The sequence below is a fragment of the Brachyistius frenatus genome, unplaced genomic scaffold (assembly GCF_029030835.1).
Source record: "Brachyistius frenatus isolate BFR_SWC_R1_liver_20210118 unplaced genomic scaffold, ASM2903083v1 Contig_72, whole genome shotgun sequence".
Classification (NCBI taxonomy): domain Eukaryota; kingdom Metazoa; phylum Chordata; class Actinopteri; family Embiotocidae; genus Brachyistius; species Brachyistius frenatus.
Window position 1 is genome coordinate 2,137,184 of NW_027210671.1, and position 16,784 is coordinate 2,153,967.

The 16,784-nt window shown below is 40.2% G+C and overlaps 1 protein-coding gene across 4 annotated transcripts in view; it reads left to right on the forward strand.

Annotated features, from left to right (window-relative positions):
- LOC138626329 (transducin-like enhancer protein 4) overlaps positions 1–16,772 on the forward strand; it is a 37,355-nt gene extending 20,583 nt beyond the window's left edge. For all 4 annotated transcript variants that reach the window (XM_069707902.1, XM_069707903.1, XM_069707905.1 and 1 more), the window contains 13 exons: positions 1,913–1,929; positions 7,079–7,201; positions 7,918–7,971; positions 8,066–8,218; positions 8,620–8,752; positions 9,021–9,208; positions 10,180–10,256; positions 10,390–10,639; positions 10,770–11,017; positions 12,142–12,289; positions 14,377–14,527; positions 15,034–15,110; positions 15,619–16,772. In XM_069707902.1, coding sequence (XP_069564003.1) covers positions 1,913–1,929; positions 7,079–7,201; positions 7,918–7,971; positions 8,066–8,218; positions 8,620–8,752; positions 9,021–9,208; positions 10,180–10,256; positions 10,390–10,639; positions 10,770–11,017; positions 12,142–12,289; positions 14,377–14,527; positions 15,034–15,110; positions 15,619–15,726 — 1,727 coding nt within the window. In that variant the 3' untranslated portion in view covers positions 15,727–16,772. The remainder of the gene's footprint in view (positions 1–1,912; positions 1,930–7,078; positions 7,202–7,917; positions 7,972–8,065; positions 8,219–8,619; positions 8,753–9,020; positions 9,209–10,179; positions 10,257–10,389; positions 10,640–10,769; positions 11,018–12,141; positions 12,290–14,376; positions 14,528–15,033; positions 15,111–15,618) is intronic.
- The last annotated feature ends 12 nt before the right edge of the window (positions 16,773–16,784 follow it).

Genomic DNA, 16,784 nt, shown 5'->3' on the forward strand with positions numbered 1-16,784 from the left:
GTGTGTGTGTGTGTGTGTGTGTGTGTGTGTGTGTGTGTGTGTGTGTGTGTGTGTGTGTGTGTGTGTGTGTGTGTGTGTACAGGATAGAAACTGTGTGTACCAGCACTTAATTACTCTGTTGCAGCAGGGCTGTGAGGGCTTTTACAGTGCAGTAGAGCAGTTAACCTTACCCTGTAGCTTCAGTAAAGCTAATAGCTGCTAACTCAGGTAATTCTCACCCACATTAGGAGAACAATCAATAACAATACAATTCCATCTCGAGCCGAGGTCCTCAGAAGGAGTGAGTGCATGTAGGGAAGAGCTTTCTTTATTTAAAACCTTTTTAAAAGCGGTCTTTTCTGTAATTCATACTGTAGCAAATTTGTAAACTTAGTTGCCAAGTGCAGTGTCATTTTGACCCCCTGGTGTCCTTCATTTACAAATCCAACAACTTTTTTTTTGGATGTCCTTGTTGTCAATATTGATGTGTTGACAGACAGACAGCTGATCACACTGTATGTACACACTATGCATATTTACTCATACAAATCATCAGATAATTTATGTACGTTTATGAACCCTAAGCTAAAAATGCCTAATAATTACAGCACTTACATTAGAAGAAATGCAGTTGCTCTATCTGCTGACAGCAGAATGTTTAATACTGAGTTTAGTTTATGTGACTGTTGAGTTAAAAACAAGACATCTTCTTATAATCTGTGGCAGGTTTTCAGCAGCCTTTCTCTAAAATCCATCTAACAACATTGGCTAACATAATTTCCAGCAGTTGCTTCAGTGCTTCATGTAACTTTTATTTGTGCTGGCACGGTGTTCATGTTGTGTCCGACTTCACTGATGGTTCACTGAGGCCGACATACTGAAATCCTATATTTCTGCCTTGTTGTCCAGCATTTCAACACTTTATTAAGCTGCAGGCTAGCCAGAAAATGCTGACCAGCACTAACTGAAAATAAACATCAAAACACCAAATTAACTTTTTATGTGTGTTTGTAAAATTGTTAGACTCACATTGGATAGTTAAAATTCAAAATGGATGAATTTTTTTTTTTTCACTCCTCGCATTCTTCTTTGTTGAAACCTGGTGACGACACTACGCTACACTGCACACAATGCAACCCGTCCATTGTCAGTTCGCTCACAAACTGCAGTGTGTTGTGTTAGCAGTGACTAACGCAGCTTCGTGCTGCTGCCTTCTAGCAGAGATGAGGAGCGGGCTGCAGACTTCTAATAATCTCTTTTTTTTTTTTTTTTACAAACGCCACGCCTTCAGATCTTTCCCATTTTCAAACTTGTAGTCTTCAACCTCAAGCCACATGACTTTCTCTGAACAAAGAAAGGCTTTAACAACCTTGGGGGCAGAAGATAGAGTGGATCAGATGTCGTGGTTTGATCTCCAGCTCCTTCTGTTGACATGTCAAAGTCTCTTTGGACAAATCAGTAAACTCCACATTACCGATGGGCAAATGAGCACCTTGCATGGCAACTTCACCGCCATCAGTGTGTGAGAGAGTGTGTGAATGGTGAAGTGAGGAAAATTGTTAAGCCCTTTATCTTTTTAAGACAGAAAAGCCCCTATATACTGTATACAGTGCAGACCATTTTCCATGTGTTGAGCAGTAGCACTCCCTGTAAACAGACTAGTGTATAAAATCAGTGGAGTTCCAAGTAAAGCCTTCGTCAGGCAGAACAATCAGGGAGAATACAAGTAGTTCCTCTGTGTGCTTTGTAATCTGTGTCTTGTATGTGTGTGTGTGTGTGTGTGTGTGTGTGTGTGTGTGTGTGTGTGTGTGTGTGTGTGTGTGTGTGTGTGTGTGTGTGTGTGTGTGTGTGTTTCAACACGTGTTCTTGAGCTTCAGACATAAAATGCTTTAATCTGTCTTTTTTTTCCCTCTCATGCTCTCTGCCTCCTCAGACAGAGACTCAGTCAAGGTAAGTCCTTCCTTCCTTCTTTCCCTTTGCAAAAAGACATCTTTGAAGCACAGCTTCATTTCTGCTCCCTCAACTTCAGACCTTTCTTTTGTCAGATGACACACCGGCATCTGCTGTACAAAACGATATTCAAGTAAATTGATAAATTGATTTTTGCCATCATTATACATTAATGGCATCTTAATTTCTTCTGTTATTTTAATTGATTTTTTATTCTTAAAACAGCTGCAAGTAGCTGAAATTAACTATTTCTTTTCGATAGGAATATTTTATAGGCAATGAAGTGAACAAATCAGACTGTTAAATGACAACTGCCTTAAGACTGTGTCGAGAGTGACGGGAAAATTAAACACCAATTCATCTCAGAAATCAGAAAGATTGACATGCACTGTACCTTGTGAGTGCAAACATTGTATGGTAATAAGTTATTGTAATAATTTATTGGAGAAATGTTTGACACATTTGTCAAAGCCTTTTGTTAAGTGGAACCTTTTTGCTGCTACAAACTGTATGTGTATTTTTCTGTCGGGAAATTTGTATGCTATTAACAACAATCTCTTTATTGAAGTCTGTATTTGTTTAGAAGACAAAATTAGAGAAAAGGTTAACATGAAAAATAGTTCACTGTCAATCATGAGATTTTGTATATAATGTATTTGATTTAAAACATATACATAAAATCATTCTTCATATGTTTACTCAAATTATCGTAAATTGTTAATGCATGTTTTTAAAGATTTTGAATGTAGCTGATAACACTAATCTAAGTCATGATAATACATAAATCAAATGATTAGAGCATAAGAAGCTTCTGATCTTCTAGTTATTAATGTATTCAACACTTGCACTATGCTGGGAAATCGTTTAAAATGTCTGTGAAAATGGTGACAAATTAGACAGACAAAACTGGGTGAAAGAGAAACCCCAAGATGGGTAAAGAGAAAAAGCCCTGTCTCGTTGGTGAAGGAAGGAGGGAGCAGAAAGAGACAAGCAACAGATCATTGTTACATCCGGCGCTTGTAGTAATTAGTCCCTTAAGCAGAGCTTTTTTCCCAAGGCTAACATTTGGTTTGTTGAATACTCAATGAGCAGATTAGCATTTCTTTATACCAGCAGCCCGAGCGCACACACTTGTACACACACGCATTAGTTTCGCTGGGGTGTGTGTGTGTGTGTGTGTGTGTGTGTGTGTGTGTGTGTGTGTGTGTGTGTGTGTGTGTGTGTGTGTGTGTGTGTGTGTGTGTGTGTGTGTGTGTGTGTGTGTGTGTGTGTTCTCTGGTGTTTTGGAGTAGGTGGAAACAGAAGGAATGTTTTAATATGTTATCTCCTGCCCCCCATGTAGCATATCCTCCTCCACACACACACACACACACACACACACACACACACACACACACACACACACACACACACACACACACACACACACACACACACACACACACACACACACACACACACACACACACACACACAGTCAGAGATGTAGGCACCATGATGGGAGCGATTAGCGACGTGTGTGTGTTTGTGTGAGGTCGTCAGAAATCTGCGATAAAGATAGAGAGGCCAGAATGATGAATGCTTTTCATTAGCGCCCTGTGAGAACACACACACACACACACACACACACACACACACACACACACACACACACACACACACACACACACACACACACACACACACACACACACACACACACACACACACACACACACACACACACACACACACACACACACACACACGTGCACAGAGAGCTGCTCTTTGACATGGCGGCCAACAGTCACTTCATGAAACCAATAAGCCCCTTGTCAGTGGTCCACAGTTGCCTTGGCAACAGTCCACAGAGTACAATGTGTGTGAATTGCATGAACATCGGTGCCTTAATGTCCTTGGCGTTGGCACCTTACACACTGATAAAGGTATGTGGGTGTAAACGGCACACGCATGTGTACCTGAATACTTATTGTAGCCAGTCCAGGCAGTCAATTATTTCATCATGGTGTGTTCAAGGACTGCACCTTCTCAGACCCTGTGACTGAGTACAGTATCAAATGAAGCTAATTGTTGCTTCAGTTATCATTGCCATTGATTTCTTAGCATCTGAATTGAATTCTCTTTTTTATACATTGATGATGTTCTTTTTCAGTCCAAGGTGCGATGAATTCCCTTCATCTGAAAGACTCTTCGACTTAAGTTCTCCTCAATAAGCAATAAATATTTTTTTTTTAATGGCCTTGAATATAATAGCTCAAGCAAAATAATATGTTAGCAAAGTGCCCATCTTCGATTATTGGACAAAAAGAGAGGCGTGAACTCCTTATGAGGCCTCTTTCAAGTTCCCATTACAGTTAAATCACCTGTTGACGTAAACGCCTGGCAACTTGTTGTTTGTGTTGTCGCTGCAGTGGAAATCAAGCTTCTCTCTTTGTGCTTTGTGTCTCGGTTTTGTCTTTAGTAAACAAAACGTGACAACTTTAGTCGCTTGTCCCTGTTAACACTGGGGTGCTCTTTTAAAAGCCCGAAATGCAGCGTGCACTCCGGCCTTCCACGCTGTGTTGACTGCAGAATAGGAAACAAATTGAAGTGAAGATGAGAGATAGATCAGACCAGACGGCTTCAACCCCCAAGTTCAGAAGATTTTGGGTTTGGGTGCAGAATTCATTCATGAACAAAGCTGAGAAACAAAGAGACTAAAACAAAGGATTTCCAAATAATAGACACATCTGTTGTGCTGTTTTGTTATTTTTCTTTGTTTGTCTTTGATAAAGTTTATTGGTAATCTCATTGGATGAGTTACTATGTGTGTTGATATTCAAAACAAACTTTGCCAAAGTTATTTCTTGGTTTTAAGAAGAACAAAACAGGGAGAAAAGAAAAAAGACAATCAAAGTAAAGTTAAGATTTTTTTGTTTTTGTTTTAGAGCAGCAGTTGAAACCCTGAAATTCTCCAGAAGAGACCATTTTTAATAAATAAATAAACTTTGAAAAATACTTGTGCTCAAACATAACACTGATACAAATGATGGCGTATAATGTTGAATTGTTGAATTTATACTTCGTGTTTAGGTTTGCCTTTGAATTAATGATGCCCAACAACATTATCATTACCAAGATAAGTTTTGGCCATCCTGGACCTCCGCAGCTCTGATTACTTGACACACAAGTGAGTCAGGCTGTATGTACACCTGAAAAAAAAAAAGTAACTCTGGAGGTTAAAGATATCATTATCAGGACTTGCAGAATCAATTTGAAATGGGAGGCAAACATAATTATGATGTGAATGAAAATGAATAGTTTCGCTTAAGCACACCACACAGTTCCTCGCAATCACAATCCTCGCTCTGCCGGCGGCGCCTTCATTTGTCTCTGCAGCGAAATTAATTTGCTTTGATGTTTTTGAAAGAGCTAATTTGCAGGCTAATTAATCTAATCAGTCTGGCGAGAGGGCGAGAGAGAGACAGAGACAGAGAGAGAAAGAGAGAGAGAGAGAGAGAGAGAGAGAGAGAGAGAGAGAGAAGGAGGGGCTCACACTGTCTCACTTAGAAAGACACACACACACACACGCACACACACACACACACACACACACACACACACACACACACACACACACACACACACACACACACACACACACACACACACACACACACACACACACACACACACACACCTGTACACACACTGACATCTCAACATTATTTGCACATACGGAGTACTAAAATGTAAACAGGTGCAAGTGCTGCCTCACCACACACACACACACACACACACACACACACACACACACACACACACACACACACACACACACACACACACACACACTGAACCTCATTCCCTCCCCCCCCCGAATCTTTGTCATCAACACTTGCAGCACGGCAAAGGGCAGCGGAAAGGTTACAAGCGTGAGTTAGAGGAAAGGTCGAGCTAAAGGTCCTGCTTTATTTCTCTTCTCTCTGTCCATCGTCTGCTGGGTAAGGAGCGCCTCCCAATGAGAGACTGAGAGGGAGAGGGAGATCAGCAGAGACAGGCGGAGTAAGAGGGGAAATGTTTAGTTGACCTTATTTTGATCTTTACTTCTCAAAGAAGATTAATCCCTCAGTAATGGTATTTAAAGGATGCCACATTTGATTAAGAGCGAGAGACATCACTGGACGTACTCCCCCTAATGCTGCGATGGTGTAGTCAAGCTGTCAAGGATGCAGCGCTGCTTTTGTGTTGTATGATACAGTCAAAATGAAATGGCTTTGACAGGCAGAGGAGTTTCTAAAGTGATGTGGAAATCATGTAGTCGTGGGGATCCCAGTTGTGTCTTTTTGTTTGCACTGCTGACTGCTGGAGTCGAAGTATTGACACATTCAGAAGATTTCGATAGTAAAATGTGTGGCTTACATTTTGCCTTTCACCCTGTGTGTGAAAGTAATGTTTCAACCTATTCTTTTCTTTAACAGTCGTGTTTACCTCAGTGCAACCGTCCAGCGTTCATTTACAGTGAGAGGCTCTTTGGGAATCTAATTAGGTTGTGTTGCTTAATCAAAAAATCATAACCTTCTCCTTTAATGTATTCATACTTTTTAACCTTTAAAGTATGAAGTAGACCTACAACACTGTTTTTAGTTTAGTATTAAAGGCTTGTTTCAACTAATTTACAATATGATATATATATATGTATACTATGTGTACATCAGTCTATCCTTTACTGGTATGTACTGTGGCAGACAGGTTTTTTTTTTTTTTTTTTGCAAATGTTATGAAGTATTTGTCTCTGGGATTTCTGCCTTCAAGCCAATACAATATAAATGAATGGGATTTAGTGTAAAACACATCAAAAATTAAATTAAAAAAATTAAACAAACATTTCTCGAGAAGTGTTGCTAAACTTTGCGTGAACATTTGTCCTCCATCTGGTTCTATATATTTTTTCAATATTTAAATTTTTTTTGGTAGAAACTGATTCTATGACAGAAAGAGATAACTGTTAGGATCTGTTTTAATGGACGTGTCACATTTTTGAGTCAGGTTTCTGGCCGGTCAGTGCATGTTTGTCCTGCTACTTTATGATGAGTCCAAAGCTGATGTGTTTTAGAACAGAGATGTCTGTTTTCTTCTGCTTAAACAAGTTCATTGTTGTCTCTTCCAGAGCTCATCTGTGTCACCATCGGCCAGTTTTCGAGCCGGAGAGAAGCACCGGAGTTCAAGCGATTATTCCTCCGACAGCAAGAAACAGAAGACAGATGAAAAGGAGTTGACCTCCACACGCTATGTGAGTGAACTTTTTCTTCATCTTAGTATTCTGAAGAAAAGATAAGGGAAAGTTATGGTTCAATTATTTAGTTATCTTGTGATCTCTTGTGCCATAACTACATTTAGTCTTAATGGAGTCAGAGCTCAAATATTCTCCTTTTTAGAGGTACAGTGTATGAAATCCGCTCTTGCTTTTCCCTGTTTTGCACTGTTGCCAATAGAGACACACTGAAACATGACATGGCAAAGTCTAAGTTCAGCTTTTATCCCAGTATAATGCAGTTTATGGCTCTACCTTCGCCAGATGAGCCATTTAGCTGCTCCACGGGAAATCCACTTTGACGACTGATGAAAACTGAGAATTTAAAAATAGTTAGTAGTCCTCTATGTTGTTAATTAAGTCCTTGATTCAATCCTTTATTTAATTTAATGGTGTGTTGAATTTGATAAATACTCTGATTCTGCTCTGTGTTTTTATAGACAATTAATGTTGGCTGTCAAAAAAAAATGTTTCTGCCCAACTACTGGACACAGACATTTTCAAGACGTATTTTTTGTAAATAAAACAATTTGTAAGCTGTGTATGCAATTTCTGTACACACTAGACAATTTAAAAATTTTTTAAAACAGTGTAGTTTAGACTTGTTTAACCAGCAAATAAATCCTTCCAAAATGTTTCCGCCAGAGTAAAACGATGTAAACATCAAATATATTCCCGCTTTGTGTTCATCCCAGGAAAGTGATGGAGAGAAGAGTGATGACAACTTAGTGGTGGATGTCTCCAACGAGGTACTAAGCAGTTTACCAGCATGGCATCTTACCTGCTCATGAAAATAAATCCATCATGCTCTGTCTCATCTTTGTCTGTGCTCACCCACCACAGGATCCAGCGTCTCCTCGAGGAAGTCCCGCCCACTCGCCTCGGGAGAACGGATTGGACAAAAGTCGCCTGTTGAAGAAAGATGCGCCCCTGAGTCCTTCCTCCATTGCCTCCTCCAGCAGCACACCTTCATCCAAGTCCAAAGAGATTAATTTGGTGAGTCATTTGGGTAATTATAGCCTTCTGATCTTCTTTTTTATTATTTCTGTAGGGAGTTTTCTATTTTTAGGCATTCAGAAAAATGTAAAAATGATAAGTTATCATTGGAGGTAAGGTATAGAAGGTTTGATATCAACAAAGGCAAAAAAATATAAATTGCATGAAAGATTTAAATATATAATGTGGAATCTGGGGAATTTTATCTTGTGACAATACTTGATTGATTTTTATAGAATATCAATTTTATAAGTCAAACTCATTCACAGGCTTCAAGGTTTCTATATTTAAAAGTTTCTGCTCTGCTGTTAAATTTGGAAATGGTTGGACATCTCCTTTAGCTCAGAAACCCTTCTGTATGTCCACGTGTTTTAGGATTACTTTGCTCTTTTGTGCCGTAGAATGAGAAATCCACGACTCCTGTGTCCAAGTCCAGCACCCCCACCTCCCGCTCTGAAGCCCCCACACCCAGCAGCACCTCCACCCCGGGCCTCAGGCCTGCTCCCAGTAAGCTGTCAGCAGTTGAGACGCTGGGTGAGTAAAATCAGTAAGATAGTATATATGAATCAGTAAGAACGTTCACTGAAGTAGATGTAGTTGAAAAATCATATCAGCAGATCAGAAATACACCTATGACTTGTTAGTTTCATGAGCTGCGCTTAAAAGCCCATTTCCAGACAGAACATCATAATGTTTGAAACTTGCTTCCCGACTGAAGTGTAAAAATGTATCTTCTCAAACACAAGTAGGCATTGTAAACTCAGATGCGGATGTCACAACTTCCTTCTGGGTGGTGTTGTAGCTTCTGGTCTTCGCACGCCGCTGGCAGTGCCCTGCTCGTACCCCGGTCCGTTTGGCATGGTTCCTCACCCGGGTATGAACGGAGAGCTGAGTGGAGCCGGAGCAGCCTACTCCGGCCTGCATAACATCTCCCCACAGATGAGTGCAGTGGCCGCCGCCGCTGTAGCAGCCTACGGACGCACACAAGTGGTACGTACACACACACAGACAAATTAATACTGTGTAAATATTAATACCCACATATTCTGGTCCAAAATCATTTATAAAGACTGGTTAAAAATATGTAACTGCCATCAACAACTTATTTAGGGAAAACGACAACAGCTGGCAGTTATCTTATGTAATTTAACACATAATAGGACCACATTTCCCATAAACCCCGTCTTTTCTAGTAAGACAATTTTGCTCAACCGTCATGTCGTTTGTTTTGACAATAGGAGCAGATGTTGAAGAGCATGCTGACTGTACATGAGGAGTAATTGATAAAACCAGTTTTCTTTGGAAGACTAACTTTGTGCCTTAATTCCTTCGGCAGAGCTTCCAATGAATATGTTTAATGTGAAGAACTTACAGGAATTTTGTAAAATTGCAAGCTCCTGCAATTGCCGGGATTGGTAGACTTTGCATTAATTATTTTGATTACAAGATTAAGGGACTTATTTAGGATTGTAAATGTGATTTATTACAGCTGTATTTACAACCACTGTGTCACTTGTGTGATCAAATGAAATGAAAAACTATCCAAAAAAAGCAAACAAATGTAAAAATGTCCCAAGAGTGATGGTATTACGTCACAAGAGTGTTATTTTTTTCCAACAGAATTAATATGACTTATTGAATGAATGTCTCAGCAGTATTACATCACCATATTTCAGTTGACAAGTGCTGGAATCTGCTTTACACTAAAATATAATCATTTAATTGCAGTTGAAACCACAATAACTTTAACCACCTTCAACTTGGACATCTTTTTATTTCCAAATCAGTGCTTTCAGACAGGTGACTTTGTAGTTGATAGCACCTATACTTTTTCCTCCCTTTCCCTCCTTTACCGACTTTTACTGAAATACCATTTCAGTCTGAAATGTTTTAGCAGTATTTTATGAGTTTGTTTATTGTTGAAATGCTTGTAAACTTTGTTTCCCTCTCGTGTTCTTTAGGTGGGATTCGATCCTCACCACCACATACGTGTTCCTGGCCTTCCTCCCAACCTGTCGGGCATTCCCGGTGGAAAACCGTATGTTTCCTCTCATTCTCGACTGACAGTTACACAAAGGAAGTTCACAAAATGAACATGTATTCCCTCTTGCTTGCTTTCACCTCACTCACTCTCTCCTCATCCCTCCACGTGATCCTTGTCTTTCCTCCAGAGCCTACTCCTTTCATGTGAGCGCTGACGGACAAATGCAGCCTGTGCCTTTTCCTCCGGATGCACTGATCGGCCCTGGCATCCCGCGCCACGCTCGACAGATCAATACTCTCAGCCACGGGGAGGTGGTGTGTGCTGTTACCATCAGTAACCCCACGCGTCATGTCTACACTGGCGGCAAAGGCTGCGTCAAAGTGTGGGACATTAGTCACCCGGGCAACAAGACCCCTGTATCCCAACTGGACTGCCTTGTGAGTACCACACACACAGGACAGTGATGCGCTACAAAACATGGTTTTAGAAAAACGCACATTTTCCATTGTTTTACTTGTAATTACTGCTCACAACTCTTTAGTGAGAGTACTGTGTCTGTCACATCAGAACAGAGATAACTACATCCGCTCCTGTCGGCTACTTCCTGATGGTCGAACTCTCATCGTCGGGGGCGAGGCGAGTACTTTGTCGATCTGGGATTTGGCAACACCGACTCCTCGGATCAAAGCGGAGCTGACTTCGTCAGCACCTGCATGTTACGCCCTGGCCATCAGCCCTGACTCCAAAGTCTGCTTCTCCTGCTGCTCCGACGGAAACATCGCTGTCTGGGATCTTCACAACCAGACTCTGGTTAGGTATGCAACTGGGGAGGCAGATTTTTTTTTTTAAGGGTTTGGATTTGTGCTGGACAATAATCCAAATTTATCAACCTGATACAATTAAACTAAAACTAGCCACAGGAGTCAAAGCCATCTAACAGTAAGTTCACACAAGGTCTCAGCCATGGTTTTTCAGAGACAAGAAACACTTTTGTTGCTGTTTTTAATTACTGTATTATGTCGAAAATGTTTTTCAGCATCATCTCACAGTGTCACTGATAAATTCTCCCGAGTCTGGCAGGCGGTGTGTTAATCCAACCTAATATCACACCAAATCGTGTCATAGACCGGTCAGTCCACTAGACGATAAAGTAAGGTGCCTGAGGTTTGGGCACCAAACACCGCGTGTTTAGGTTTAGGTAACTTCTGTAGAGGCAATTTACACCCAGTAGTTAATAATGTCGCCTAGATATTTTAAATTGCTTCAAATCAATAAAGCCAATATAATCAAACTATGTTCAATAGTTGTTGTCAGATTGTGGTCACAAGTTACTGCAAATATTTCAGTCAATATTTAGCCTTGCTAAAAAAATTAAGGGTTTCTGTCCACTGAAACACTAGAGGCCTTTTAATTTGAAATGAGAACAGGAAGAGTTTAATTTGTATTAATGCATAATGCAGTATCTTTAACGGGGCGAATGGTTGCGGATCAAAACGACTTCTCCTCCATTTGGACTTCCTCAATTTTCGTACTTCGTCACACGACTTCCTTATTCGATCCTGGTCATACATGTGTGTACTTTTCACACCCAGCCGAGGCAAAACGTGACACTGACACGGCATCCTCCAGTAGACTGACAGGTGTGTTAAACGTTTGGGTGTCATCCAGAGCTAATTAATCACTTAATCACTACCAATCAACCCATGTTTTATTCTCCAGATGTATTTATGTGCATTTGTCCAAAATTCTTGCAAATTTACCCTCAAACTGGCAAACTGGCAACTCGTGCTTACTTGACTGATGTCAACCTAACTTCAACTGAAAATGTAAAGACACTTTCTTTTCTTTGCCATTTTTCAGAGACGAACATTCATATGCATTCTTTGATTTTGATGAACATTGTCATCAGGTGTTTGGGTCTGTCTCTGTTTTTCTGCAGGCAGTTCCAGGGCCACACTGACGGAGCCAGCTGTATAGACATCTCTAATGACGGGACCAAGCTGTGGACTGGAGGTCTGGATAACACTGTCCGCTCCTGGGACCTGAGAGAGGGACGGCAGCTGCAACAGCACGACTTCACGTCCCAGGTACACAAGGAAGTCACAAACACACATCTGTAGTAGTGCTGAAAAACAATACTCATCAATTATCTCTAACATCAATTATGCAACGTAAACTTGCTCTTGTCACCATGCGTGCTGAATGGCTGCACTGATCATAGTTCACGTAGCATTATGGTATTAGTTCAGTCCCTCAGTTTGCAGGTGTAAGTTATGTGATCTAACAGCTTGATTTTGCACAGATGTCTGTTATTATTTGGTGGGTACGTTAAAGTAAAATGTCACAGATTGATGAAAATGGTGCCTCGAAGGACGAGTCGCTGCCTTTTACAGTTTGTACGATTTCTGTGTCAGGTTTTGATCTATTACAGTAATTTACAAGCTCTGGTCAGAACATTTAACTCACACTAAAGGCCAGACTGAGCTCTGATTTTTGTATTTTTTTGGGCCGGTCCTCAAATACTTTTAACGCTAATAATACTTGCAGTTAGGAAAAAAAAAAAAAAAAAGTTTTTTTTCAGAGGTGAAGAGAAAGGCAGCAATAATAGACCATTACTGCAATTTTGCTGAATAGAGCCATTTCACAGCCTCAGTGTGCACACGAGGAGGTGAGTGTGCTTTAAAGAGAGCTCAGAGAGGGCAGGGCAGACAGACAGGGACATGTCCAATACAGTTCTTATGCTTTCCACTAATATCTGGTCTACCCACACTCCTGCTTCCTCCTCACTGCAGCTTCAGCAAAATTAACACCAGCTGTTCGACAGAGAGCATAAATACTATCGTGTTTAACAGGTTTGTCGAGACAGCAGGTGGATTTTGTAAATGGATTTTCCCTTTTTTTTTTTTTTTTTTTTTTTTTTTTAATAAAAGCTTACAAAATGAGTCACGCACCTCATTTCAAGTGTAACGGCAGTTACACAAAACAATCAATTCAATTTAAATCAAGTCAGTTTTATTTTAAACTAAAATCACCATGTAACAGGGTCTCAAAACACTTTATAATCACTAAACAACACACAGCAAGGAAACAAGATAATTTAAACCAGCTGTGCCTACAATCGTGCTGGCAGAATTGTTGTAAACTTACAATTCTTTTAGAAATTTTAATATCTTGTCAAACATAAGTTTGTCAGAGGTTGAAATGTTTATGATAATTTGGAAAAAGAATACAGTGGTGGACATTTGCCAACATACAGATATGTAGTCCCAACCCCCACACACAAACATAACCTTTTACAAGTAAGAAAAGCCAAATGCACAACATTGAGGCAGGTAGTACAAGCCAAAGAGAGCTTTAATCATAGTAATAATAATTATAATATTAGACTTTATTTGTACAGCACCTTTTATTCAAGAAATGCAGCTCAAAGTGCTTTGCAGCGAGTTAATTACATCCAGCGCTTTACATAAAACACATAAAGGAACATGTTAAAATGTCATTTTAAAAATAAAATTAAAAAAAAAGGAAATGCATAAGAACTTAAAATTAAACACAAGACAACACATTTATAAAATAAGATAAAGTTAAAATATAAAATAAAAGCATTTTAAAGGCACAGTAGTGGAGGCAAGTGTAAGACAGCTCTAGGTGTAGCTAGTGAAAGGTTAAAGTAAAGAGAAATGTTTGAACCTTTCTTTTAAAAGTATTTACTGAGCTAGCTTCCCTGATATGTACAGGTAGTGTGTTCCACAGCTTTGGATAATAACTGATGAAAGCTTCATCTGCTTTACTCGCAGTCTGCAAACAAACCAAAACTTAAGGAGCAACCAAAAACCATGAACATGCGAAAGTATTCCACCATAAAAACTAATGAGGAAGAACAAAATGACAGAAAAGCTCTGAACTCACGGTGTTGAACACAATCCGACAACTGAAAGAGGAAGAGGCAGAGATACAGTCATACAGTGCTGATGTGCTAATGAGATACAAGTGAGCACAAGAAAATGGTGGGAAAAAACACATGGGCAGGAATTAAAACAAACAGATGTAAGTGGTGTCCGATTTCAAAGTAAGGGAGCTCATTGACAGCTCCGACATAAGAGATGATCACGTATCATAGTTATATGAACTGTAACAGACATAACCGCCATTACACCTGTGAGTTTGTCTGCAGATCTTCTCACTGGGGTACTGTCCAACGGGCGAGTGGCTGGCTGTGGGGATGGAGAACAGTAACGTGGAGGTCCTACATGTCACCAAACCTGACAAGTACCAGCTCCACCTGCATGAAAGCTGTGTGCTGTCGCTCAGATTCGCTCACTGTGGTAAGAGTCAACAAATCCATCGAGATGATTCTGTATTCAGACAAAGGAAATTTAACTGCTGTTTTGTAACTGTAACACACATCAAATGCACATACACGGATACACTCTCATCTATCATTATACTATTTTTTACTTTTATATTGATATTATTGTTTTTGCTGTCGTATACATTTTGTTTTATTTGTTTTTCATTATTTGTACGTAGTCATAATATTTATGTATGTAAACTTTGTGTTTTCTATAACTTTGTGAGCTTTTAACATTTTCTAGGTGGCGCCTTCAAATAAGCCCACTGGGGTTTTTGTCTCCTCCTGCTCTGTATAGTATTTGTTATCTTTGTAAATTGTATGCAAGATGAAAGAAAAGCAACACAAAAAAGAAAAAGAAATGAATATAACAGATGTACCAAGTGCTGGGGATGTTGGCTTGGTGAGATAGTTGTTATTTGAAGTAGCCTCCACTTGGAGATGTGTTCAAAGTGTCATGTAGTCTGCCGTCCTCTGCAGGGAAGTGGTTTGTGAGCACAGGCAAAGACAATCTGCTCAACGCATGGAGAACCCCGTACGGAGCCAGCATATTCCAGGTAAGTGGAGGAGCATAAAAAAGGAATATAAACATTGCAGCACGGCCAGGACGTTACAGATTTTATTGAAATATCTGAGAAAGACATCAATCACCTTTCTGTTCACTAAACTGCTGAGAGAAGATGGTTGATTCAAAAAAGCTAAATATCCAGTTATTGAAATGTACTGAAAGAAGTGGAGCTGTTGAATACAGCAAAGTCCGTGATCTTAAAAAGTAAAAGTGTAGCTACACGCTCGGCTCTCAGTCTGTGACTTTACTGTACATCAAGGACACAAACATTTGAACAAGAAGCCTTTATCGAGGTTTTGAAAAAAAAAAAAAACAGGGAGCGAGTGTGCGGCTGCTCTTTGGACCGGACAGGTAATTGAATCTGTCCTCTGTTGTCTCAGATTTACAGACCTCATCTTCTGTTGAACACCTATCGGTCACACGCATGTCATCCTTCTACGCTCTTACTTTTTTTTTTTTTTTTTAACATTTTCTCACATCTTTTATTCCCCATGCAGTCAAAGGAGTCCTCCTCGGTGCTGAGCTGCGATATCTCCATAGATGACAAGTACATTGTGACGGGCTCAGGAGATAAGAAAGCAACCGTCTACGAGGTCATCTACTGAGAGCTGCGTCATTCAAACGACAAGGCCGTCCTTCCACCGTGGCCTGAAGTCTCCTTCACCCATGTACAGTTTTTAATGTGTATAAAGTCGATTTGAATGGAGAAAACCAAACACTTTCTTGGACCGTGACCTTTTGACCTCCCGGCTGGTGGTTGACCACGACAAACAAGCAGAACCGAGCACAGAGGTTTTTGTTTCTTCTTTTTAATTTCTCGTGGCTCTTTGTGATCTTGAGGGTGAATGAATATCCGTGTGCGCTGAAGCAGGAGTGGATGGTGTTGCCAGATGAATATGTAACATTAGACACAAGCCTCTAATTTGCTTCTTACCAACTTGTAGACAAGCAGCTGTAACGCAAGTGTCATTATTAACTATTAGTAATTTGGCTGTGTGCTTTGTATATACCCAGAGGCTCAAAACGTATGTAAACTGCCGAAGGTGACGGATCAATGCTGACTCATTCCTGGACATCTTAAGACCATCCTTCCAGAGAACTCTTGCACAGCCATAACCATCACTAAAAGTGAGCGTGTTATTTGTGGCAGTAGCGACAAGTTTCTTCTCAAAACTGTTGGCTGTTTTTGTTGTCGTCCGTTCAGAGTCTGCGGCTGACTTTTCTTCACCTCCTGACACCCCGACTGCCCGCCTGAACCATTTCTGTGCTTAATTGCATCTCGCAGACACGTAGCGTTTATTTGTGAGGATGGCTCATTCCTCCAAAGGATGCGGGATAAACTGGAGTAGCAATTATGCACACGTGAATGTGCTTTTTCTCTCTTAAAGCAATTATATGAGGCTTCATTCAAAAACAATGTTGAAACGATTTTATTAAAGTGAGCTCTCAAGGCAATATGCTCATCTTTAATTCGATAATTCTGTGCAGCCTTCATGTGCAGTATGTTATTTCTTCTGTCTACCGAGACCGTTGCGACATTTTCTTTTTGGAATATTTGTCTAAAAAGCCCTCCACATGAAAACATCACAAATTCATGTCATTACAAATACATGCTGAGTGATGCTTTATGTGGAAAGCATCAACCTACTTAGAAAATGTCGCT